The sequence below is a fragment of the Heterocephalus glaber genome, unplaced genomic scaffold (assembly GCF_053883595.1).
Source record: "Heterocephalus glaber isolate CG9 unplaced genomic scaffold, H.glaber_assembly_v1.0 deba00000331, whole genome shotgun sequence".
Taxonomy (NCBI): Eukaryota; Metazoa; Chordata; class Mammalia; order Rodentia; family Bathyergidae; genus Heterocephalus; species Heterocephalus glaber.
In genome coordinates, this window is record NW_028258142.1 from 33,640,263 (window position 1) to 33,664,480 (window position 24,218).

General features: G+C 48.0%; 1 protein-coding gene across 6 annotated transcripts in view; it reads left to right on the forward strand.

Annotated features, from left to right (window-relative positions):
- Positions 1-24,218, forward strand: part of Zbtb7c (zinc finger and BTB domain containing 7C) — a 355,840-nt gene that overhangs the window by 326,795 nt on the left and 4,827 nt on the right. For all 6 annotated transcript variants that reach the window (XM_021236603.2, XM_087193074.1, XM_004855114.3 and 3 more), the window contains one exon: positions 15,923-17,146. In XM_021236603.2, the coding sequence (XP_021092262.1) occupies positions 15,939-17,146 (1,208 nt within the window). In that variant the 5' untranslated portion in view covers positions 15,923-15,938. The remainder of the gene's footprint in view (positions 1-15,922; positions 17,147-24,218) is intronic.

The following is a 24,218-nucleotide window of genomic DNA, read 5'->3' on the forward strand; positions in this document are numbered from 1 at the left end:
AACCTAATGTGCGTTAGTTAAATGTTGCTGTGTAACAAAATTATCCTTTAGCCAAGCACATACCTATAATCATTGCTATTCAGGAGGCTGAGACAAGAGGGTTACAAGTTTGAAGCCAGCCAGGGCAACTCAGTGAAACCTTGTTTCAAAATAAAAAGGGCTGGGGATGTAGCTCAGTAGTAGAACACTTGTCTAGCATGAGCAAGGCTCTGAATTCAATTCCTAGTACTTCAAAAGACATAAGAAAGTAGAAAAGAAGCAACAACATAAATACCTGTTAGCAGTAAATATGTACTAGCCTCAAGATTTTCAAAGGGGTTCAGGAGCAGCTTAGCTGGAGAGGTCTGGCTCAGGGTTTCCTGTGGAGTTGCAGTCCAAATATTGATGGGGGCTACAGTCATCTGAAAGATTGATGGAGACAGAAGGATCTGATTCCAAGATGGCCCACTCACATGGGCAAGTTGATGCTGGTTGTTGATGGAAGGCCTCAGGTCCTCCCCTGCTTAAGGGTCTCTCAACATGACAGGCATCCCCCACAGCAAGAGCTCCAAGAAAGCAAGGTGAAAGTGGCAATATCTCTTATAACTTACCTGTGAAAGTCACACTCTGTCACTCCCCTATCATCTCTGGGCACACAGACCAGGGTATGGGAGGGAACTACACAAGGTGTGAATGCCGGGAGGTAGGTATCTGGAGACTGGCTGGCACACCATGCAAGGTCACCTGGGTGAGAGGGGAAGGTGTCAGGAAAGAATGAAGAAGGAAGAGCCTGGGAAGACAAAAGAGGCAGGCAGAGCCCAGGAACAGGTGCGGAGGCTGACGTGAGAATGGTGTGTCTGGAGGGCAGTTCAGAGGCCAGCTGTAAAGGGAGAGTGCAGGTCAGAGACTGTGGAGATAGGATGGGGACCAGACTAGGGAGCCCTGAGAAGGGCAACCTGAGACTGTTGAATCCCTGAAAGGAACTCATCAGAAGTTCTGTAGCAGAGAAATGACAGATTCCAGGTGGGGAAGGTCTGCCTCTTACTGGCTAGGCGCCTTGAGAGGGTCACTTCAGCCCCTTAGAGCTCAGTGGCCACATCTGTAAAAGGGGGATAATAAATGAGTTAATTGTGGGCAATAGGTGGTTCACTGAAAATCAATACGTTTTTCATTAATGTGATGATACAACCATGCTCCCTGCCAAGGATTCTTGAAGTTCTAATGGTGTCCAAACAACCTCTATGGCTCCTACTATCACCTGTGTCTTCTATTGTATATAAATACTAAGTGTTGGACCAACAAAGAGCCACTTGAAGCTGAAATCATGATCTGGAAATGCCCAGCTCTGGAGAACCCAGCTCTGGGGCATGTCCTGCCCATCTTGCCACACAACACTATTGGTGTGTGTAGACAGGTGCTGGGCAGAACAAGGACTACCCTGCTTTCCCACAGTTGCATCCTGCAGGACATGATGGTAGCCAAAGTCTGTTCTCATTTGGTCCTCACAACTACCCCGAGAGACAGTCTAGTGCCATTAACTCAAGTTTGTAGACAGAAAACCTGAGACAGAAGAGCCAAATGGTCCTACAACCAATCAATAGTAATCAGACCTTATGAAAACTTTCAAAGAAGATTTGACTCTTTGTGAAAGAAGGAAGAGCATATAAATCATTCAACATTATTAAAAGTAATGACTTTAAAATTCAAATCCCACCAGAGTATATATAGGAAAATAAATCTGCATTCTACCTCTCACTGATAGCCTTCCAACCCTGCATCGGAAACAATTGGTAACCAATTTAAGCCACATATCTATAAACTTGTATGTACATGTGGCATCTTTTTCTTTCCAAACATGGTAAAAAAACCCCTGTATGCCATGCAGCATGCTTTGCTGTTAATGATACATCTTAGAGTTAGCTCTTCATATATTTGTATGCAGATATGCCTCATTCTCTCTGATACCTGCCTACTACTCTCTGATGGATCTAGCCTTCCCCCACTAATGGATATACTGGTTGCTTCTATTTGTTGGCTATCGAATCTATGGTGCACAGATTTAATATGATTTTGTGTAAATTGAGCATATGAAATCATGAAACTGCAAGGTAAATAATAAGAAAAATTGCTGGGTGATCATAGTTTATTAGTTTTGCACATCTGAGAGGCAAAAAAGGAAATCTATTTAATCTTTAATGCTCAGCAATGCTAAGCATTTTTCACATACTTAAGAGCTACTTGTCCTTTATGACCATTTTTTGTCTTTTGCCAATTTTTCTAATAAACTAGAGATATTTTCCTGATTTGTTGATGTAAGTTCTCTCTATGAAAGAAATTAGCCCTTACTCATATATTTTACAAATGTTTTCCAAGTTTTATTGTGTCTTGATTTTGTTTTGGGATTTTGATGTTCATAAAATTTTAAATCATTATTTAGTCAAATTTATCAAACTTTTATGACGTTTGAGTTTTGGTCGTACTTAGAAAAGTATTTTCTCTTTATGTTTATAAAATGACTCTCCAATATTTTCTTTTCATGATTTTATAAAACCTTTGAATCTTTACTATATGTGTCATTTATTTTGAGGTAAAAAGTGAGGAAGGGATCCAAATTTAATTTTTTTTTTTTTGGTACCGGGGATTGAACTTGGGTCCTTGCGCTTGTGCAGCAAGTGGCGAAACCACTGAGCTAAATCCCCAGCCCCAAATTTAATTTTTCTTTTGCTTTCTGCATAACTAGCTGTCCCAATCCCATTTATTGAAAAATCCATCTTAAAGCAAAAGTTGAAATTCTAGCTTTATTATGTGCTAAATTCACATGCATATGAATGTACTGAATATATTTATAGCATATATATGACTGTCTATTGATTTGTCTCTCTGCTCATGACCCAGTACCAGATATTTTATTTATATGGCTCTCTAATGTGTTTTTATATCTGGTAGGTCTAGTTTAGGTTAGTTTCTCTATTCCTTTTAATCATCTGTTTCAAAAATTTCTTGGCTATTCTTAAATGCTTACTTTTCTATATGAACTTTAGAATCAGCTTATATAATTTCAATAGAAATTCTGCTTGATATTGTCACTGGGATCACATTGCATTTATTAAATGACTTAGGGGGAATTGGCATCTTTACAATATCATGACTCCCTACCCAAGAACAGGGTATATCTTTCTATCGATTTAAGTCTTCTTAAAAAGTGTTTCAGTCATGTTTTAAAACTTTCTTGGTATGGGTCTCACACATTTCTTATGACCTTATTCCTAGGTGTTTTTTCTATTTCTGTTGCCAAATAAATGGGTCCTCCAACATATTTTTTAACTTGTCTGTTATTTGTGTAAGAAAATACCCAATCACGTCATCTTCAAATAATGAGATTTACAACTCTTTTCTAACTTTTTGACCTTGTATTTCTTATTCAATATTTCTCATCTTGAGAATCAAAGGGGCAGCACACATCTGAGGTATGAGGAAGTGCCCACTCTAGCTCCTTGGTGAATCAGCTAGATTTCTTTGGGCTGGAAGGTGGAGGTGGGGGTGGGGTGCCTGAAGAATATTTTCACTGTAGTTTATGTTGTCCAGAGACCAAAAAATCTCAGAGCAAATGGATTAGCAGTGATGGCTAGAATGCGGTGGGCACTTATGTGTGAGGTGGGAGTGTGGGTGTGGTGGGGGGCAGGGTTACTGTATAAGGGACCAAAGGTGAAGCCCTCCCCCTGGAGAGCATGAAAGAGTCTAGTCCTTGGTGCTGGGGGCAAATGTCAGCAGAGGGAAAGTATGCGCCTGTCCTAGGATTTTTCACCAAACAGGAGAGTACTGGACTTGCTGTGCACCATCAAACAGCCTCTCTATGACCATGACTATGGCCTGCCCGTGGCAGACCCCCATACCCCTATTGCAGGACGATGCCCACACTGGCTCCTATTGCTCTGCAATATTTTGCTTTGGGTTGAGTGAAGCCAGAAGCCCCACACCCCAAGTCAGGCTTAGGTTGTTTGCAGAGCCTCACATAGCTTGAAGCCCAGGCCAAGCACATGATGAGTGATCAGTAGAATTTGTTAACTGACTGGCACTCCATGAGGAAACTGCAGTGGCAAATGAATGTCCATCTCACATCCTAACTGGCCTTTCTTTGCAAAAGGCTCCTGGCACCAAGCAGCCCTCAGCCTGTGCAGTGGGCAAGGGAGAAATTATAGCAGAGGAAAGACTGGGCTCAAGTATAAATAGGAAGAGGAAATTCTTGGACTTCCTCGGTGCAATAAAAGTTCTATATAATAACATTATATTAACTGTACAATTAAGCCTGAAAATTGCAAGCTTCCAGTGTGTTCTTTCCTAGCCAAATGCCAGGCGGTTCTCGTGGTAGATGGCATTTGCTTAAAAGAAAGTGCAAATTCTGAGTTGAATCTGAGTTTTCACTTCCTTTGCAAAACACAGGCAGGATTGGGATCCTTGGGGCCATCCAGCTGGACCCCTGATCTGTGCCATGTCTCCAAATTAAAGTGGACATCAGCAGGGAGGCAGAAGTATTTTCCAAGGGTGGAGGCATAACTAGGACATCTCACACCTCTGATAGGCCTTAGGCTGTGATTCTGGCTCCTCTTCCCACAGCTGCCGCCCGGAGGGGGCCCTTCCCCCTCCAGATCCCAGTCAGAGGTCTGGGGCCAGAGAAGGGCAGGGGAGTGGCCATGAATAATGGGGCTGCCTGGGTCAGAAGGTACAATCTCCTAACTGGTTGCTGGCTGCCTTTCCCTCCCACCCAGTACTGACTGTTGCTGACATCTTCAAATGCAGCACCAAGCAGATTACTCTGCTTCCAGGGCCTCTTTAACAGCCCAAATGCATGGGAGGCCCGGGGTATCCCTGCCTTACCTTGCCATCCAGCCTTGACTCCCACCATGATGGGCTGCTGCCATGCCAGCTCTTCCCCCAGACATGCCTGTCTCTGGACTCACCCCCCCCACCGTCTCCCTTTGAACCCAGCACCCAACACCACCTGATATTCTTGTCTGCATGTGCCACACTCACTCAGTCTCTGTGCCTTGCTTAGCACATACTGTTCCCTTGCCAGAGTTGGGCCTCTGCCCAGCCATTTAAATAGCTGGCTGGGGCCAGGGATTTAGCTCAGTGGTTTTGACGCCTGCTGTGCAAACGCAAGGACCTGACTTCGATCCCGGGTACCAATAAATAAATAAATAAATAAATAAATAAATAAATAAATAGCTGGCTGCCTAGAGGTCCCACTTCCTTTGTGGAGTCTCCTCTCTGAGCCTAGCAGAGCCCTTGCCCTCTGATCCAAGGCACCCTCTCCACACCCCTTCACTAACACTCAGCCTTCATTTGGGGTCTTTACTCATGTCTTCTACTCTTCAGTGATGTTTTAAGGCCAAGCGCCCCATCCCCGCATCCACATTACTCCAGCGTTTAGCAAAATAGTGCCTGCTATGGCTGCAGAAAGGCAGCATGGCAGACTGCTTAGGAAACCTGGAAGCCAGTTGCTGGACTTCAAGTCCTAGCCATACCTTAGTTTCCTTATTTGAAAAATAAGGTGACAGTGATAACAGTTATCGTCCAGATGTCTCCTGGGGTTTTGAAAAGGATGAAATGAGAACCTACGTAAAATGTTTAGTACAGGATCTAGTACCAAATGGGCACTCACTGCATCTCAGTCAACAATTTGATTCTGTGGAAGTGGAACAAATTGCAGGCTGAAGCCCTCCATCTCCTCTAACACATTTGCCAAGCATGCTTGCAGTCGAATTGCATCTGTCCCTACCTATTCCCTAGCTCCACTCAGAACTGTGGGGCTATTCATAATGAACATGTGTAAATTCTGGAGAAGCAGCCACCCCCAGCTCTGTGACCACCCTTGGCCATCGTGGGGAGAGGGGTAAGGTGTGGGAACATAGCAAGCCCTTTACTGGTCTGTCGTATCCATCGCTCTACCTGGTATGAGCACAAGACAACCCATCTTGACTGTGTGGGGTACTTGACATCTGAAAGGCCAGTGTGTGCTCACTGGTATCCTGTCAGGGCTCCCAAGGGACCTAAGGTGGTGGTGACAACTGCAGAGTCAGGGTCATGGGGAATCTATAGTCAAGCACAGCAGCCCCAAGACCTCCAAAGTTGAGCTGTTCATGACCTTGGAGCAAAGGGATCCATCCTGGAACCAAGGTATTTATGGACTAGCTGGAGGACACAGTAGAGCCATGGAGGGTGTGGGCAGCAAGGGGCCTCACAATCTCATAGTCAATGTAAAAAAGAAACTGAAGCTCTGAGAGGGACTTGGCTGGCCCAAGGTCACACCATTAATCAGTTGAATGAAGCTAGAATTTTAATTATAATTCTTCCCAAAAGGGTTTTAGCTCCTCTCTGCTAACTGCACACATGGGCATTCCCAGCCTTTTCGCCTCATGTTTTCAGCACTTCTTTGCTCTGTTTGTGACTCCCCCACTTGCTACTGTGTCCCTTCTGACCAGAGTAAAGTCCCTAGGCTCCACAGCATGGAGTCAGCTTCTAGAACTCTGTCTTTGGCACTGGGAGCCTTCGCACATGGACAGAGGTGGCATGTGGGAGCAGAACATACCCTAGAGCAGATGCTAATTTATCCCCAGGAAGAATCAAAATATGGTACCACATAACCCAGGTATCCATGCCCCTTAAATAACTAGCAAAATCTAAGCCATTCCCACTCCTCTACAGAGATGGTCCATTGGGGCAAGAATACTGAAGAAGAATAGGGCTCCCCAGTGGGCTGATATATCCCCAGCCCCCAGTGAGCAGCGAGTCTATGCTGACACAGGTTGCAGGGGGCAGCCGTCAACCTGGGATTGGCGGGGGGCAGGGCGGGGGTCCTGGAAAGGCAGCCCCAGGTGGCTAGGATTCTGAAACTCAGGCACTCTCAGCCTAGTGCTGTTTATGGGAGACAAGTGATTTATTTTATTATCTAAATTTTCAGTGTCTTAATAAGGTTTAATAAGCCTCCCAAGGAGTTATCTGGCTCAGGAAATCACCTGTAATAAACACACGTAGTAAATATTTTGAACATGAAGTAAAAGATGTGCAATTTTTCTTGAAAGAAAACAAATCTCCTTCCCTTTATACTCCCCCTACAAGTAAACAATGAGTAAATAATTAAAGAACACAACTTAAAGGGGCCACTTGATCCGCCAAGCCAATGCTGGTATATAATAGGAGGAGAGGAAAGGAGGGAGGAAGAGGAGGTGATGGTGGGCTGGGGGTTGACAAGGGATATAGTTTGATACAGTGACAGAGCCTGGAGGTTTGGGATCGCTGTCATTTAGCTAGTTCTGTGACCTCAAGTGAGTCAGTTCACCAACAGGAGCTTTATTTCTCATTAGCAAAATGGGCATAATGGTTCCTCTGCACAGAGGCTCTGTGCCACCGCAGGGAGGAGAGTGAGTACAAACATGTTCTTCTGAATGTCCAGCCCAACAGGCACGTGGTCTCATTAACTCAGGGGCTTCCCAGAGAACAGTAAAGCTGGGCTTGCATGCCTGGTCACAGGAGAATAACCTAAGACCCTCACAGGAACATCTGCCTGTGGCTAGGATGAGAACCCAGGTGTCCCTCTGTCCTGGCCCTCACAGGTCTTATCCTGGAGACAGATGAAACGATTGGGCACAGTGGGTGAAAAGGAAGGGGTGCACAGTTGTGGGAGCAGGGGAGGGCCTGCACTTCAGTTGCAAGGGAACATCTGGATGGCCATCACCTTTGACAGAGGAAGAAAGCTCAGAGCCAACTGCACAGAAACCCTAAGGGGCTGAGTGGGGCCTCGGCAGAGCTGGGGACTATGGGCTCTAGGCATGTCCTGGCAGGGTAGCAGAGCAGGTGGGGCCAGCTTTACCCAGTGTGGGCACTGTGCCCAGGGCACTCGAAGCAGGCTGGAAGTTAAAGTGGTCCTGCCCAGCCTCCCAGCCCACATGTCTGGCCCCAGCCTCTGGAGCAGCTGAAGCTCAAGGGCTTTCCGGGGCCAAGGGGTGAAGCCATCCTGCTTGGGGAAACTGCCAAGGGCAGGATGGGGTGTGCCCAGCAGAGACAGGGGCTGCCTGGCAACTTAGGTCAGACTTCTCTGCCCTCTCTACTGCCTGGGCCACCGCCTCCTGGTGGGTTTCAGTGTCTACAGACCCCAGAAGGTAGAGATCTGCTCAAAGGACACAGGTAGCCACTGGCCAGTCTCATTCCCAGACCTGGAAAGGAAACCACATCCTCTCTGCCCTATGTAGCACCCCTCCTACCTTCACTGTAGCCACTAATTCCACCAGGTGGCCCAGGCAGGGGAGGAGCTGGGGGCTAGAAACAGGGTGGGGCCACTTACCAGCAGTAGGAGACTGCTGGCTGGGGCCAGACTGCCCTGGGGATTTGGCAAATGGAAGACTCATCCTGACCCCAGATTTGCTGAGCTGAGCAGGATTCAGGGAGGTGCTAGAATTGTGGATCAGAGCAACAGAACTGTCATGAAAGCCACACCACCAAGGGAGCCATGGAGAACAAAAAAGCAATGGGAATCAAGCAGAAATCAGGTCTCTGCTCTCCTGTTTTATATCAGATGTGCCCATGGCCAATGGCTGGGGTCTTCCCACCACCACTTATGGCAACAAATTTACTTTCTTTGTTTATTTGGGCCAATCTTATCCATTCAGTCTATCAGGCTTTGCTTGATGATGTCCTGGAAATGGCACAAACATAGAAGAAACAGACCCTGCCAGGAAATAGATAATCTCTCAGGGGAAATGGCTCCTACAAATAACCCATGTGTACCTGGTGCCTAATGTTGACTTATTCCACTTACACACCACACAGTGAGATCCATGCACTCACGCCCTCATTCCCCAGATAAGTAAACTGAGGGCAGCAGGAAGATGTAACACCTACATCTGCATTTCACAGTGCTAGAAAAGTCAAGAACTCTACTGCCCTCAACTAGCCAAGCAACACTGCGCCTCATTGGTGGTCTAAGAAGGGCAAACAGGCTTGGTCATTAAAACACCCAAGTTTTAGTTCTGTCTCTGACACTAATTCACCATGAGACCCCGGGTACTGGCTCCTTTCTCTGCCTTATTTTCCTCATCAATAGAATGGACATAAATTTTTTTATCAGCCTTGCTTGCCTCATTGGAGTAGGAGTCCCTGGGACAGGAGGTATTAAAAGTCTTAGGAGATTATGATGCCTTTCACATGCTAGGGGGGACCCTGGGAGCTTGTAAGGTCTGATCTCAGAATGTCTTTGAGGATGGTGCTCAGATAGCATAGATCTCTGCAAAACTGTGTGGAAGACACATTGGTTCCCAGTATAGTCTCATCCCACAAGATGCCTGTTGGATGGGGCCGGTGACACAGCACATGCCTGGCAAGCGAAAGGTCCTGAGTTCGATCCTTGGTACCAAAAAAAAAAAAAAAATAGATACCTGTTAGGGGCCTGTGTCTTTCCTGGACTTCATAACTGCTAATATTGGTTGAGCTGCTGTGGACCAGGAGCCCTTGATGTTCACTGCCTCATTTGGTCCTCGGTGGTGCTGGGAGGTAGACATATCCCCACTATATAGAGGAGGAAACCAAGCTCAAGGAGGGAAGTGTGGAGCCTCGGTGGCTATGTATGATGGAAGTCCAGGCTAAGAACAAGCCCCTGACCTTCTGTTGTCTGTTGACTCCAGGCACAAGCTGGCTTATTCCCCATCCATGTCCAACAAAATCCTCTCTCCTCTTCACAGCCCAGACAAAACCCCTGGCCCTTGATGCCCCACTTACAGAGCCAAGGGCCTTTCTGTCCACACCTCTTATGTGCACTTGGCACTAAGCTATCCCCAAAGCTTTCTGCAAGTGTGGACCTCACAACCCAGTGCCCATCCCTCAGGCCTGGCTCTGACCAAACCCTATGGTAAGAGTCGGTCTGTGAGGGGAAGGGTTCAATCCCTTTGCCCCTAAAGTTGGCTGTGTAGGTGGTGGCATGATGAAGAGGAACACATATGAGCTTTGTCACCAAATGCAGCTGAGTTTAAATCATGGCTGACACTTGCTGGCTGTGTAGTCTTGGGCACGTCCCTTGCCCTTCCCACACCTACTTCTCTGTCTTTGCGATGGAGATGCTAGTGAAAATACACAACTTTCAGAGTTGTGTTATTGAGGAAGCATCAGAGGTTTGATGACTAACATGTATCAGGCACTCAATAAATACTAGCTGGTGTTGATTATGGTTGAAAATGCTGGCATTCTGGCCCTTTGGAAGTGAGAGAACGGAGCACAGCTCTCTCTCTGAGAGAAAAGACACTCACTCTCACTTTACAGCTGAATGATCAGAGGCCCTGTCTTCATCAGACAGTTGCTTGGGTTCTAGAACCTGCCACTGAGGTCCAAGTTCAGGGCACACTGACTTAAGCCTTTTGTCCTTTGGGTTTGTGACCATTCCTAAGAGCATTTCAACCTTTCTGGATTCTTTCCCTTTACCTCTTTTCTCCATTTCTAAAGCTCTCTTCTGTTCTTTCCTTCTTTCCCCTTTACTTTATACCCCCCTGTATATATTTTTTTCTATCATCTTCCTACCAAAGGTTTATATTTTTGCAGCAAGCCTATACTAGCCTTTGAGAGGTTTTTGTTCGGGGATGTGTGTGTGCGTTTAATTTTTTTTCCCTGTGCCTGTTATTCTTGGAGAGAAGCTGCCTTGGCTTGGGCAGTGGGAGGGAAGGGGATGGAAGGCTTGGGCGGGAGGGTGGGGGAGGGATGTGGCATCTCTTCTGGGACACTGTGAGTGCTGGCTCACCAGGGCATGGGAATCTCAGGGTCACCAGGGAAGCTCCCAGAGTGCAGGGCGGAGGTGCTTCTTCCCAGAGAGACAATGAAGCAGCGTGTGGCAGCCCCCGCCCGCCTCCTGACCACAGCTCACCCCTCCCAGCCCCCACCCCCGGGTTAGCGTCTTGCCTGGAAAAACAACCTCGAGCTACCATGGTTACATCCGTTCCTCCAGGAATGGAACAAAGACCACAAACCAAGACACAGTGAGAAGTCACTGCTGGGCAGACCAGCCTTCAAGTCCAAGGTCACTGGGCAGGACCTGTTGTCCCCTTCTCAAGCTCTTCATGGTCATGATGTGTATTATCAGATTTCTCATGTTCCCAGTGACAGGAGGAGAAGGAAGAAGCCCAGAAAGCTGGAGGGGCCTTATAAAATTACACTGCTCTGTTTTCCTCACTCTAGATCCCAAGTACACATTTCCCTCAAAGCTCACGAGATGGGACATTCAGCTTAGGGCAACTGCTTCCCATTCCTCAGTGAGTTCGGTTACAGTCACCACACACACTGAGACACTGAGCACCAACACATAGTCCTGTGGACCCTGGCTCCTCTATTTAAGATGGCCAGCACAGTTTGTAATAGCTAAAACTTGGAAGCAGCCCAGATGCCCATCAACTGGAGACTGGATAAAGAAGATGTGGTTTTTTTATAAGATGGAGTACTACTCAGCCATAAAGAATGAGAAATTAGAGACATTTATAGCTAAATGGATGCACATTGAGGAGATACTCCTAAGTGAAATAAATAGGACACACACGTAAAAATACTGAAGTTTCTCTGGTGTGAGAAACTGAAAGTGTAAATAAGGACTAAAAGGTATAATGGATAGTGTGAAATAGGAAGAAAAGGGGCAAAGGGGAAGTGGGAGGGGTAGGGGAAAGGAAAGAAGGGAATGGAATTAATATCAGAAAATGGAAAAATGGAAACAAAGTCTTTGTAAATAGGGAGGGATGGAGGAGTTGAAGGGAAGGCAGGGGAAGGGGGAAAAAATAAGAACCAAGATACATCATGTAAAGACACAAGTTCGCAATGATAAATGTAAATGTATTGTATACCTAAAATGTACCAATAAAAGAATTTAAGGGGGAAAAAAAAAGATGGCCAGGAAAAGCTTAGAGAATGATTGGAATTTTCCCTGAGAAGCATTGGAAAGCACTATCATCATTAAAGGAATAAGACCTTAGCAAGCAAGGAAATTTGCTTTCCGTAAAGGACTAATTTCCTGTGGTTTCACTGACCTTGGGTTTCTACCTAACAGTGGAAGGGGTGTTTCATTCATGGTCTTTTCAGAGAACAAGCCCTCACTGCAGGTCAGGACCCCTGCCACCCTGAAGATGGCTTTGTGAGAATTAGGAAAAGATGTCACTTCCTCAGTACATTTATTTTAATCTACCAAAACACTGCCATAATATGCTGATTTTGTTAGGCTGACATTTAACTGCAAAAAACCATCATCATAAATATCACAAGTCTACAATGTCTATAAAATGAACAGTGCCCCTGCATCAGTCATCTGTTACTGCCTAACAAACAATATTGAAGCTTCTTGGCTTAAAGTGAGAATAAGCATTTTTCATTTCACAGCTTCTGTGGGTTAGAAACTCAGGAGAAGCTGAACTGAGTGGTCCAGCTTCTCTCATGAAGGTGCCATCAAGCTGTCAGCAGGGGGCGACATGAGTGCAAGGTCAGAGTGGACAGGGAGAGCCACTCACACAGCTGGCTGTTTCCAGGCGCCTTGACCTCACATGGCCCTCTCCTGGCTTGAGCATCCTCCCTATGTGGCCCCTAGGTTCCCCTGAATGAGTGATCAAGCAAAGCTGAAACAGCCAGCCATGACTCGCATGACCCCACATCAGAGGTCACCTGTCATCACTCCTGCAGATCTTATTGACCACCCTGTTTATGTGAAGGGGAGCACACAAAAGCATAAAATCCCACCATCAAGAGGCAGAAACCACTGGGACTATCTTTGAACCTACTACTGCAACCCCTTAGATGAGATGCCTTTCTATGGTGAACAACCTGTAAAACTTTAATTTCAGCACTAATTATTAGAACACCCCTTGCTATAGACCCTCACAAACTATATGGCAGGACTGTGCCCAGCATTTAATGCTACTGATGGCAGTATCTGCCCTCAAGCAGCTTATAATCTAGCAGAGATGTCAGACATACCTATCACTGTTTATAATACAAGACAGAGTCAAATACAGTAAATGACTGGAATCATCAGGTGTCCAGAAGACCAAGGGTTGGCTGGAAAGCCTTGGCACCTGAAGTGAGGGATGGCAAAGGGGACATCTGAGTGAAACTAGAGTGTCGTGGCATGTGGACCATTGGTGATACATCATATTGGATGCTTTCCCACAAGAGGTCAGCATGAGCAAATGCTTGGAGGCTGAGAACTCTATGTTTGGGGATTAAGAAGAGGAGGTGCAGAGGTACATTTAGGGCACGCTGGAGGGGAAGGTTAGTGCCACTCACAGCTGTGTCAAAAAGGGATGGGAAAGCCTCATTGAGCTTTGCCTCTCTTTCCTCTCCTCCTTTCCCTTCCACTGGCAGAGGGTTGGCAAAGCTACCAGAAAACGGCCACTGCCACGAAGCAGGGGAGGCTGCATGGGGAGCCAGTGAGCAACTGTGAAGGGCCTGGGAGGTGTTCGAGCTCCACTTCTGAGGCCAGACCAGCATGCCTGGGGGGTTTCAGTAGGCCCTGCCTGCCCCTTCCGGCCTGGCCTCCCTGGAAGGCAGGGCTACTCGCCCCATGCCAACCTCAGTCCTTCCCACTCTCTGACACAAGGAGTGCCTGGGCCCCTCTGAGTACCCACTGTCCCAGCCAGTCACTCTCACTTGGTGACAGCAGAGATGACTGGCCATTCTTAAGGACCTTTACTGCCAGAGGCAGGAGTTAAAGCTGGCTATTGATTATTATGCATAAAGTGGCTATGGATATTTGTACAGAGGTTATTGTGCAGACAAAGTTTTTCATTTCCCTGAGGTAAACGTTCAAGAATGCAATCACTGAGTACCATGGTTACATATTTAGTTTTTATGAAACTGCCATGCATTTTCCAGAGTGGCTGTACCATTTTACACTCCCATCAGCAATGCACAAGTTATCCATGTCCTCCACATCCTCACAAGCATTTGGTCTTGTCACTATTTTATATTTTAGCTACTCTAATAGGTATGTGGCAATATCTCATTATGGTTTTAATTTGCATTTCTGTAATGGTTAACAATGTTGAACATTTTTTTTAAAAAATAAGATGGCTTATTTGCGGTCTGTATATCCTCTTTGCTGAAACATGCTGTTTTTACCATAGCTGTTATGGTCCCACGAGGCCTGTCAGAGCAAGAGCCTTCTTGGTTTGTTCTCTGCACATCCTCAGAGCCCAGTTTAGTGCTTGGCAGAAGGGGCAAACTCAATGACTATGTCAAGGAAACAAAGGCCTGGCCTGTGGGTCTTTGCCCTTTTAAAGATGAGAAGGTGCGGGAGCAATGGAACCTTAGCTCTGGGAAACCTTCTGAGCACCTGGGCAGGTGGGATTGCTGAGGGACGGTCCAGGCTGTTCCAGGACAGAGGAGAAGGCAGGGAAGGGAAGGAGCACTCAGCACCCTGTGTGCCCACAGGTCCCCTGGGGCCTCCACAGTAGGGTCTGCACTTCTCGCTCCTCCCTTCCCCTGCTTCTGCCTTCCCAGGGCTGAAACTTCCAGGAGATAAACATGGGAGGATAATTTCCTACTGAGACATGGGACTTACAGGTTTTCTTGTTCTTTTTCTTTTCTCCTCATTTGTGGCAAGATAAGGGTCAGACCACATTCAGACTTTGCCACCAGTAGAAGGGTCCTGCATGTCTTAGAAAAGCCAGTTTTTGTCCAGGTTGAAAATGTTAACAGACTGGGACTTGTGCTTCCGAATCGAAGGAATGCCGGTCACCCTCTGCCCTACCCTACTCTTTCCTGATAGTCACAACATACAGATGCTCCAGGATACTAATGGGGCTACAGTCCCCAAATGTATCATGCGTAGAAAAATATTGTAAGTCAAAAATGCATTTACTACACCTGCCACCCAACATCATAGCTCAGCCTACCCCACCTTAAACACGCTCAGAACACTTAGTATTAGCTTATAGTTGGACAAAGTCATCTAACACAAAGCCTATTTTATAATTAAGTGTTGAATATCTCCTGTAATTTATTGACTACTGTACTGAAAGTGAAAAATAGAATGGCTATGTGGCTTCACTTTCACACCATCATAAAGTTGAAAAATGGTGTCCAACCATCTTAAGTCTGGGACCATCCATAATGACATGGTGACTCAGAAGGGTTTCTCCCCGTAGAGGTTGATGCATCCATGAGGCTAACAGAATATGGTCATGATAAATTAATTAAAAGTGCACTTGCATCTATATTGATTTTCCTGTCTATTTATAAGTGAAATGACAGACATACATATAGACTGTATTAAAAGAAAAAAGTATTCAAAGGAAAAAAAGCAAGAATTGCAAATAAAAGGGAATTCCATCAGCTCTGATAAAGCCAGGAATAAATTCAGGAAGCAAAACATATCCCACCAAATCCCCATTCACTTGCTAAAACTGGGCCACAAAAGTCGTTTTAAACTTCCTGGTAGCCAGTGCAAAATGTGAGTCTGCTACAAAGTCCAAGGACCTGTGAGACAAATGAGAGCATGTTCTTGGCAGAAGCACCACATGGTCCTTGTGTAAGATGTGGGCACTGTGCCCAGAGTGCACGGAACCACTAGGTTTCATGTGGCTCTTTGTCCTGTGTTCTGCAATTCCACATTAAAAAAAAAAAGTGGAATTCAGTGAACCATGCCCAGGAAAAGCTGCTACAGCTTTTGGTGCAGAGCTGATGCCTGCTGTCCAGTGAGACACTAACGCCAAGCTTCCCAGAGTGCAGAGAAAAGCCCCAGCTTATGTCAGGCTGTGAATTTCAGGTGAGGCTTGGCAAAGCTGAGAGGTAGAATAGCCATATCTCTGGTGACAGGGAACCCCTTAAGCAAAGTAGGGGTGCGGCAAGCAAGTAGTCCAGAGTCCCAGAGCTGATTCCCCTCCTGGGGCATGCTGCTAACCACATTGGTCCTCTCTGTGTGTCCCTGCAGGGCTCTGGCTGAGAACATGGCCAATGGCATTGACGAGCTGATCGGCATTCCCTTCCCCAACCACAGCAGTGAGGTGCTGTGCAGTCTCAACGAGCAGCGGCACGCCGGGCTACTGTGCGATGTGCTCCTGGTAGTGCAGGAGCAGGAGTACCGCACACACCGCTCTGTCCTGGCAGCCTGCAGCAAGTACTTCAAGAAGCTCTTCACAGCCGGCAGCCTAGCCAGCCAGCCCTACGTCTATGAGATCGACTTTGTCCAGCCCGAGGCTCTGGCCGCCATCCTGGAGTTCGCCTACACCTCCACACTCACCATCACCGCCTCCAATGTCAAGCACATCCTCAATGCTGCCAGGATGCTGGAGATCCAGTGCATCGTGAATGTGTGCCTGGAGATCATGGAGCCCGGTGGTGATGGTGGCGAGGAGGATGACAAAGAGGATGATGATGATGATGAAGATGACGATGAGGAGGAGGATGAAGAGGAGGAGGAAGAGGAAGAAGAGGATGATGATGAAGATACGGAGGACTTTGCTGACCAAGAAAACTTGCCTGACCCCCAGGACATCAACTGCCACCAAAGCCCCTCCAAGACGGACCATCTCACAGAGAAGGCCTATTCAGACACACCCAGGGACTTCCCTGATTCCTTCCAGGCTGGCAGCCCTGGCCATCTGGGTGTGATCCGGGACTTCTCCATTGAGTCTCTGCTGAGGGAGAACCTGTATCCCAAAGCCAACATCCCTGACAGGAGACCCTCCTTATCTCCATTTGCCCCAGATTTCTTCCCACACCTTTGGCCAGGGGACTTCGGTGCCTTTGCCCAGCTGCCTGAGCAGCCAATGGACAGTGGGCCACTGGATCTGGTCATCAAGAACCGGAAGATCAAGGAGGAGGAGAAGGAGGAGTTGCCGCCCCCCCCACCCCCACCCTTCCCTAGTGACTTCTTCAAGGACATCTTCCCTGACCTGCCTGGGGGGCCGCTGGGCCCTATCAAGGCGGAGAATGACTATGGTGCCTATCTCAACTTCCTGAGTGCCACCCATCTGGGGAGCCTCTTCCCACCCTGGCCGCTGGTAGAGGAGCGTAAGCTGAAGCCCAAGGCCTCTCAGCAGTGCCCCATCTGCCACAAAGTCATCATGGGGGCCGGGAAACTACCAAGGCACATGAGGACCCACACCGGGGAGAAGCCATACATGTGCAACATCTGCGAGGTCCGCTTCACCAGGTGCGAAACTGTAGCCAAGGGTAGGGTAAGGATTCTGGAAACAGGGCCGGAAGCTGGGGGGTGACATCAGAAAGACACATGGAGGGCCAGGGATGGAAAGAGAGCCCCAGATTGAGCCTAGACACACATCAAGCTCATGGCTAGGAGGGATGGTAGCTATTAACCTATGGGCTGACTTTCAAACCCATTTTAAGAGCTAAAATATTCTCTCAAAAACAGTGTTAAATGGGAGCCCAGGACAATAAGACAGGTCAGAGCAGAGCTGTTCTAATAAGACAGAGGTGAGGGACCTCAGTACCGAGTCCACATGGCCTTCCTGTCTCCTTCCCCACTGCATATCTATGGGAGCCCTGTTGGAGGCTCCCCATGGAGTACAGTCCTTTATTTCATTGAAAGAAGCAGCAGCAACTCTTTATGAAGCAGGATCTATGTGTTATGTGCCAGGGATGATGGGGAAGCACTATTGCTTTTGTTTCTAGTCCATCTCCCAGTGGCTAGCTGACCACTTGTAAGTGCAGCTGGACAGTGGCAGAGCCGGGACTTAGGTTATCAGTCCATATGTGATGGCCAAGTCTGGACAGATCCCTATTGGCCTCTTCCATCTCCCCTTAGGGATGAGCTTTTTTTTACATCTCCCTTTTGCCTGTCCATGTTAAGAAGAAGGATAACTCTATTCTATTATAAGATTTGAAAGGAACATATGACAAACTTCATCTTCAGAGACACCATCCCATTCAGCAGATGTGTTATGCACCTTTCCTGTGCAGCAATTTTTGTAGTCAAAACTGAAAGGTGGGATGGGAGCTGTCTGCTGATAGGTTTTTGAAAGGCCTCAGTTGTTGGAAAATGTGGCCTGTTGGTGCCATCTGTGGCCCTTGGTATTCTAGCCATGCACAGTGGAGAGAGGTTGGGTGACTGGCCTCACATCAGTGCCTGGTCATTTTATGTGTGGGATGTGGACAAAGCCTGGTGACACCTGTCATATAGCCATGACCTGTGAGACTAGGTCCTTCCCCCACTGCTACTGTCACTTCAAAGAACTCACCTTGAAACCCCCAAACTTGTTCTAACCATGGACTATCACCCTAAATCCTCTTGGAAATGTGCCTTTGGGGATTGTTGGAGGCTCATTGTTTGGATTTTCCCTCTGTGGGCCCAAGGTTTTGGCCTTAGAAAGTGAAGCGAAATTCGTGAATCAGGTTGAATATCAAATCAAGGACTGTGCTTTTCCAGGATTAAAAAGGTAAGTCCTTAAACAGATGCAATCTGCCTCCTTGGGTGGCAGGCAGCGAAAACTATCTGGAGTTGCTAGAAGGGTTTCCGAAACACATTCAGGTAGCAGTAGCATTACTAAGCTAGCTCTGTGGCCTTCCCTGGTGATTTTTTTGAAGGAAACACTGATGGCTTCTGTGGCGAATATGGAATCCCACTCACAGCTGCTTCTGTGAGGTTCCCCAAACAGAATCACCCCAGGTGCTTCCAGGTGGCAGTAAAGTGAGAATCTGTAAGTGGAGGGGGCAAGTCTCACATACCCAGGATGTGTCCCCTTCCTCTTAGCAGTAAGTCACTGGGAATGCTAACTTCAGGGTGTTTGATCCTGTTATTCCACAGAGCAGCTGCACCCTGAGTTCCTGAGAGCCACCTCTAGTTTCCCTGATAAGAGCCCTGCCTGCTAATGCCACCTTGGGCAATGCTGTCCTCACTTTCTGTCCCTGTCTTCTCCTAAATGCCCCCACAGGGCTCAGCTAGAATACCTGAAAAAGACTCAACCAAAACCCAGGAAGGTAGGGACATATGCCATCATGCAGGTGATGGCAGAGTTCACATACAGTGCCCTCATTTTCAGCAGGGACCTTGCTCCAGCCTAAGACTCCCAGTGCACTGGGATTGACCTCAAATACTCAGGCTGATCCAAGAAATCCAGCAGCAGCAGCAGCCCAGAGCGCCCTCTCCTCCCTAGTCAGGCCCCTCCTCCCAGATACCCCATGACTGTCCCTTGGCAGATGGCTGCCACTGGGACTACCTCTCCTTTTTCAGGGGACACCCAGGCCAGTGGCTTCCATAGCATATGCATCTCAGGGTACCATATGTGAGCCAGCTGACTCCCCCTTTCCCTTCCTCCCCTCTGGATCCTCCCCATGCCAGCCTTCTGTGAGGTCCACCTTTCCTAGGGAAAGCTTTAAACTTGGCCAGTGACTGCAGACAGATTTCTTGCCCTCTGGATATGGTACATTCCCTGAGAATAGGCCTCCTGGTTTGGAAAGTGATGCAATTTTATATAGGAGAGTGACATTCCAGAATAGTCCCTCCCCGCACATTCCTGATGGTCGCTTAGGGTAGCCTCTGTATCTGCTGTTTCCCTACCCCTCCAGGACAGATCAGCCCTGGGCCAGTTCCAGCCACCCAACCATCTGTCCTGCCTGCCCCCAGGTTACTCCTGGTCAGCAGGATGACACCCATATGGGCCCCCAGGTAGTCTCCAGCTGCAGCATCTGGGATCCAGCTCCCACCACACCTCCCCTCACTTGATTCCCACTGGGCTCTGACCCTCGGAACAAGATCAGACAAGCTCTGGACTCCCTCTCTCAGGAGCAAAGAAAGGCCAGGGGCAGGGGACAGGAAGGGTGGAGACTTGCTGGCCTGCCGCCCATCAAGGACTCTATTTTTCACCATGTGCTGTGGCTGTCCCTGGTGAACACTCCCACCACATTCTTCAGAATCACTGGTCCTTTGCTTCCCGTGCCCTCTCCAGGGATGCCCAGCAAGGATTCTTTCCTTTCCTCCAACAGCGCCAACCCTGACCTGTGCTCGGTGAGATTTTCCTATAACTTTCTGTAGCCAAGTTCATTTGCAGCCTTTTCATGAGGACCTGCTCTTTGGATGAGGCCCACCCCCGCCCCCACCACTATCTGTAACACCTTTCCACTTCCTCCCCACCTGGATATTCTTCAGCAGCTGTGATCAGAAGCTGTGTCAGAAGCTGTGCTTCTCTGACCTGGAATTCCCAGGCTCCCTTGCAAACTGAAACCAAAAGTGCATTGCAGGGGCCTGCCACAGGCAACACATGGACAGGCCCTGAAGGATGGGGAGCATATTGCCCAGGGAGAGTAAGAACTTGGTGGGCGTTTCCTTGCCACCGGACGCTGCAGTGGCCCCTGCCCACTTTCTTAGACCAATGGCAGCATTACTGCCAACTGGTACTGGAGCTTACCTCCTCTCACTTCCCGCTGCATGGGTCCTTGATCATAAGCCATGAGGACCTACCTACCTCCTGCCTGCCACAACAGACCCGTCTGTTGAGAGCTCCTAGAGAGCAAGGTTGGGGGTCTCCCTCCTCAGCCCCTGGATGCCACCTACAGCCTGGCTCACATAGGGTTCCCAGCCTTGTCTGACAGGCAGAGAATAAGGAAAGAAATAGCAAGAATGGCCCCTGAGAAAATAGTTGCCATGGAAGATGGACCTTTCCCAGGATGGCCAGGCTCTGCTCCCTAAGAACTCACTGGTGACAAGCCATGATGTCACCAGTTTTTGTAGAATCCCCTATCAACATCCCCAAAGGCTATGACTTTTAGTGTCCAGCACCCCACCTCCATTAGGCACCAACCCAATGCTGATGGCCCCTTCTCCCTGACAGCTGTCTGCACTCCAAACAAGGCCAGCACCCAGCTCCCTCCCTCCCCTGTCTTTGCTCCCCAGACTGCCCCTCCCACAGCTCTGGGTACCTTGTTAAGATACTGTAATGCCATTAGCACAGCAGCAGGAACAGAGGTGGTCTCAGATCATCACTCACCAGGACATCTGGGTGAATGGTGTTGGGAGACTGGGAGCCTTTCTAGAGGCAAATGCCCAGGCTGAGGGCACAGCCCTCTCCTACTCAGGGAATGAGCTCATGAGGACTTGAACATCTTTCCTGACCATGAGCCCCTCCAAGTCAGAAGGGGCCCCACGTATTAGGCTTGAGTGCCTGTGTCCTTGGCTGGGTCTCTGATGCAGGGAAATGGAATGAGATGACAGATAAGGGGAAGTAGGACCCAGGGGAAGGGGACAGGAAGGGTAGAGAGGATGCATCACATTTGGAGTTGGGGAGTTGGGGAGTTCTAAAATTGGCCCTGCTGGTCATTGATCAGTCACCAAACTCACCACAAGTACTCATTCTGCCTACTTGCAGTGTTATGCAGCTTGCAGAGTACAATAAGAATGTCCAACAGGTATGTTTCAAAGCAGGTACCACTGCTACCCCAATGAAAGAGCCATCATTGAATGGCTGAAGGCAGGACTCCACAGCTCTCAGTGGGTCATGGCAGTTTGGAAAGAGCACCAGGTGGCCATCAGGAAGCTCAGGTTCAGAGCCCAGTTCTGCTTCTGCCTAGCTGTATGACCTTTCCCAAGTCTCTTATTCTCTCTGGGCCTCAGTTTCCTGGGTGTCACTAGAGAGGGTGGAGCAGGTACTCCTTGAGGTTATTCCCCATTTCATGGCTGTATTGCCCATAAGGAGGGAAGCTGTGAACACAGTACTGTGTCTCTGCCTCAGTTTCCTCATGAGAAGGATGGTAATTCTGACTTCATGGGCTCCAGGAAGCTCAAGCAGAATGCTCAGCCCACGTAAGCAATTGAGCCATGCTGATTATTAGTACTGAGAAGAGTATCCATGATACTGGGTCCCTTCTCTGCATCCAGTGGGGATTACTGCTTCCCTGACCATGAATTTCCTGTCTCCCATATTACCATGTTATCTATACTCCTATCAAGCCATGCTCCAAGAGCCAGAGAAAGGTGGTAGCTTGCATGCAGGCAAACACAATGGCCTTTGTCCTAGCAATATTATGCATATGGAAAGGAGGGACAGCTCTGGCCAAAGTGGCATCTGGTCAGGTGTTGTTATTACCTACCAGGAGATCCTAGAGGTCTAAGGAGGGGCCATAGACAATGGAGATGGAGAGTCTGGGTCCCTTCTCAGCACCTGACCTGCCAGGAAGACAATGCTGAAACACATGGAACCACTAGGGGACAGGAGACAACACCTTATTTTCTATTGTTGCTCCTTCTTTGTCCCTCAAGTGACCTGGCTTGAGAGGCAGTGTTCAGGTCACAGATGTCTGGAAAGTCAGGGACCTGGTTGGCTGCTTAAGACATGGGTGGACATCCCACTTCTGCCACCAGATATACAAAGATACAAAGCCAACCCGAGCATGACCTACTAGGGGAGCAGCATGGTCCCTGTGGCCTGTGGGTAACATACTGAGGGGAGTAGCTGCAAAGCAGAGTGAGGAGAGCTTATTAAGAGCCTTAAAAGCCACTAAAGGAGTAAGGTAGCAGATAGGCCAGTGGATAGGGGGCTTCAGGAGATTTTAATTGGGACCTCCAGACCTCCCTTCCTGAAGGGAAAATGACTAAGAGCTTAGCTCCTGAGATTCAGACTCTAGAATATCCTCCCAAATTCATGCTGCTCCCACAAGCAGACCAAATTTGTGAAGAGAAAAGGGAGAAGAGCTGTCATACACAAAGCCAACCACCCAAAACAGGATAGGAAAGAAACTCAGCTCAAGGTTATTACCCTGATGGTTATAACCCTTGGAACATCAGAGGTCAAAATGATGCAGCTTGACCCCATTTTAGAGGTCAGGACTTCAAGGCCCCAGCCAGTGAGGTGACCTGGTCCAGTTCTTTAAAGCATGCCTGGCACAGGCCCACCCTGCACTGCCCCTGTCACGCTACCTACATGAAGAGGTCATTGATGAAGGAGGAGGCTGTGTGGCCTTCAAATAGTGGTTCCTCTCTGGTCTTGCTTTCCTCATCTTGAAAGCAGGGGAACTGGATTCTACCAGCATTTTCAAGGTCCCAGGGAATGCATTGCTAATGACTCAGGTGATCAGCCAACCCACTCACATTCTGAATCCCAGAGATCACGACCTGGTCTCTAGTGGTTTCTCCAGGACTAGCCTGTCACACAGTTTGCTCTCTACACTCCTCACCCTGCTCCCGTGAATCTCCACTAGGGAAAGACAACTCTGCCCAGAACTGAGTCCTCCTGCTAGCACTGCTATCTTTGGATTGGTCCTGTATGCACTCGCTGAGGAAGCCCACAGAGGATGCAGGTGGCGAATCCTCAGTGGGAAATCCTCCCTCTCCCCTCCCTAGGGTCCTACCCCAATACCATACCTTGCCTGTGAAGAGCGACCTTCCTGAGTCTCTGAAATAGTGTATTCACCTGCCCAGAGCAGGTACCCAACCACATGATGATGAAGCACCTTCCTAGTACTTCTTAGGCAGGGTGCCATTGCCACTGAGACGGGATTAATGTGAGGTGCCCTAATATTAGACAAGTTTGGGAGACATTGTAGGTATTTACAAGGAGCCCCTTGATGTCTGAAGATTCAGCATTTGCATTCCTCATTGTTTGAGAGTGATCCAAGGGGTCAATACTATTTTTTTTTTTTTTGGTACCGGGATTGAACTCCGGTCCTTGCGCTTGCAAGGCAGGCGGCGGAACCACTGAGCTAAAATCCCCAGCCCTTAAAATCTACAAGGACATACTAGTTTATAGTCAATAGGTTGGCTAGAATTTTATCTTTGTTTTTGGTACCTGGGATTGAACTTGGGACCTTGGGCTTGTGAGGCAGGCGGCAGAACCACTGAGCTAAATTCCCGGCCCAGTAATACTATTAATTATGTGTAATAGTAATTTTAAAATCTCTCTCATATATATATTTCCTAAGGTTGGAGTTAGGATTAAATGAGATGATAACTCTTCCTTCACTGATGACTTTGAGCAGAGCCTCTTGCCAGGCCCTGGTGAGAGAGCAAGCCTCAGGCCCAGTGAGTGAACCTAGCTGACCACCTACCGTTAGTGTTGCCACCAAAGCCTGGGAAAATTTGTAGGGCCCAAGGCATACCCCTCAAGATTGTAAAGCAGCATCACTACTGTGATGCAAAATGGCACTGTGCATCCCACCCCTACTGTTGTATATAGGTCACAGTGTAGTGGTGAGAAAGAGGTCTGGACTCCCAGGCCCAAGTTCTAGTCTCAGCTCTGCTATTACCCTCTGGGTGACCGTGGCAAGTTCCCCTCACT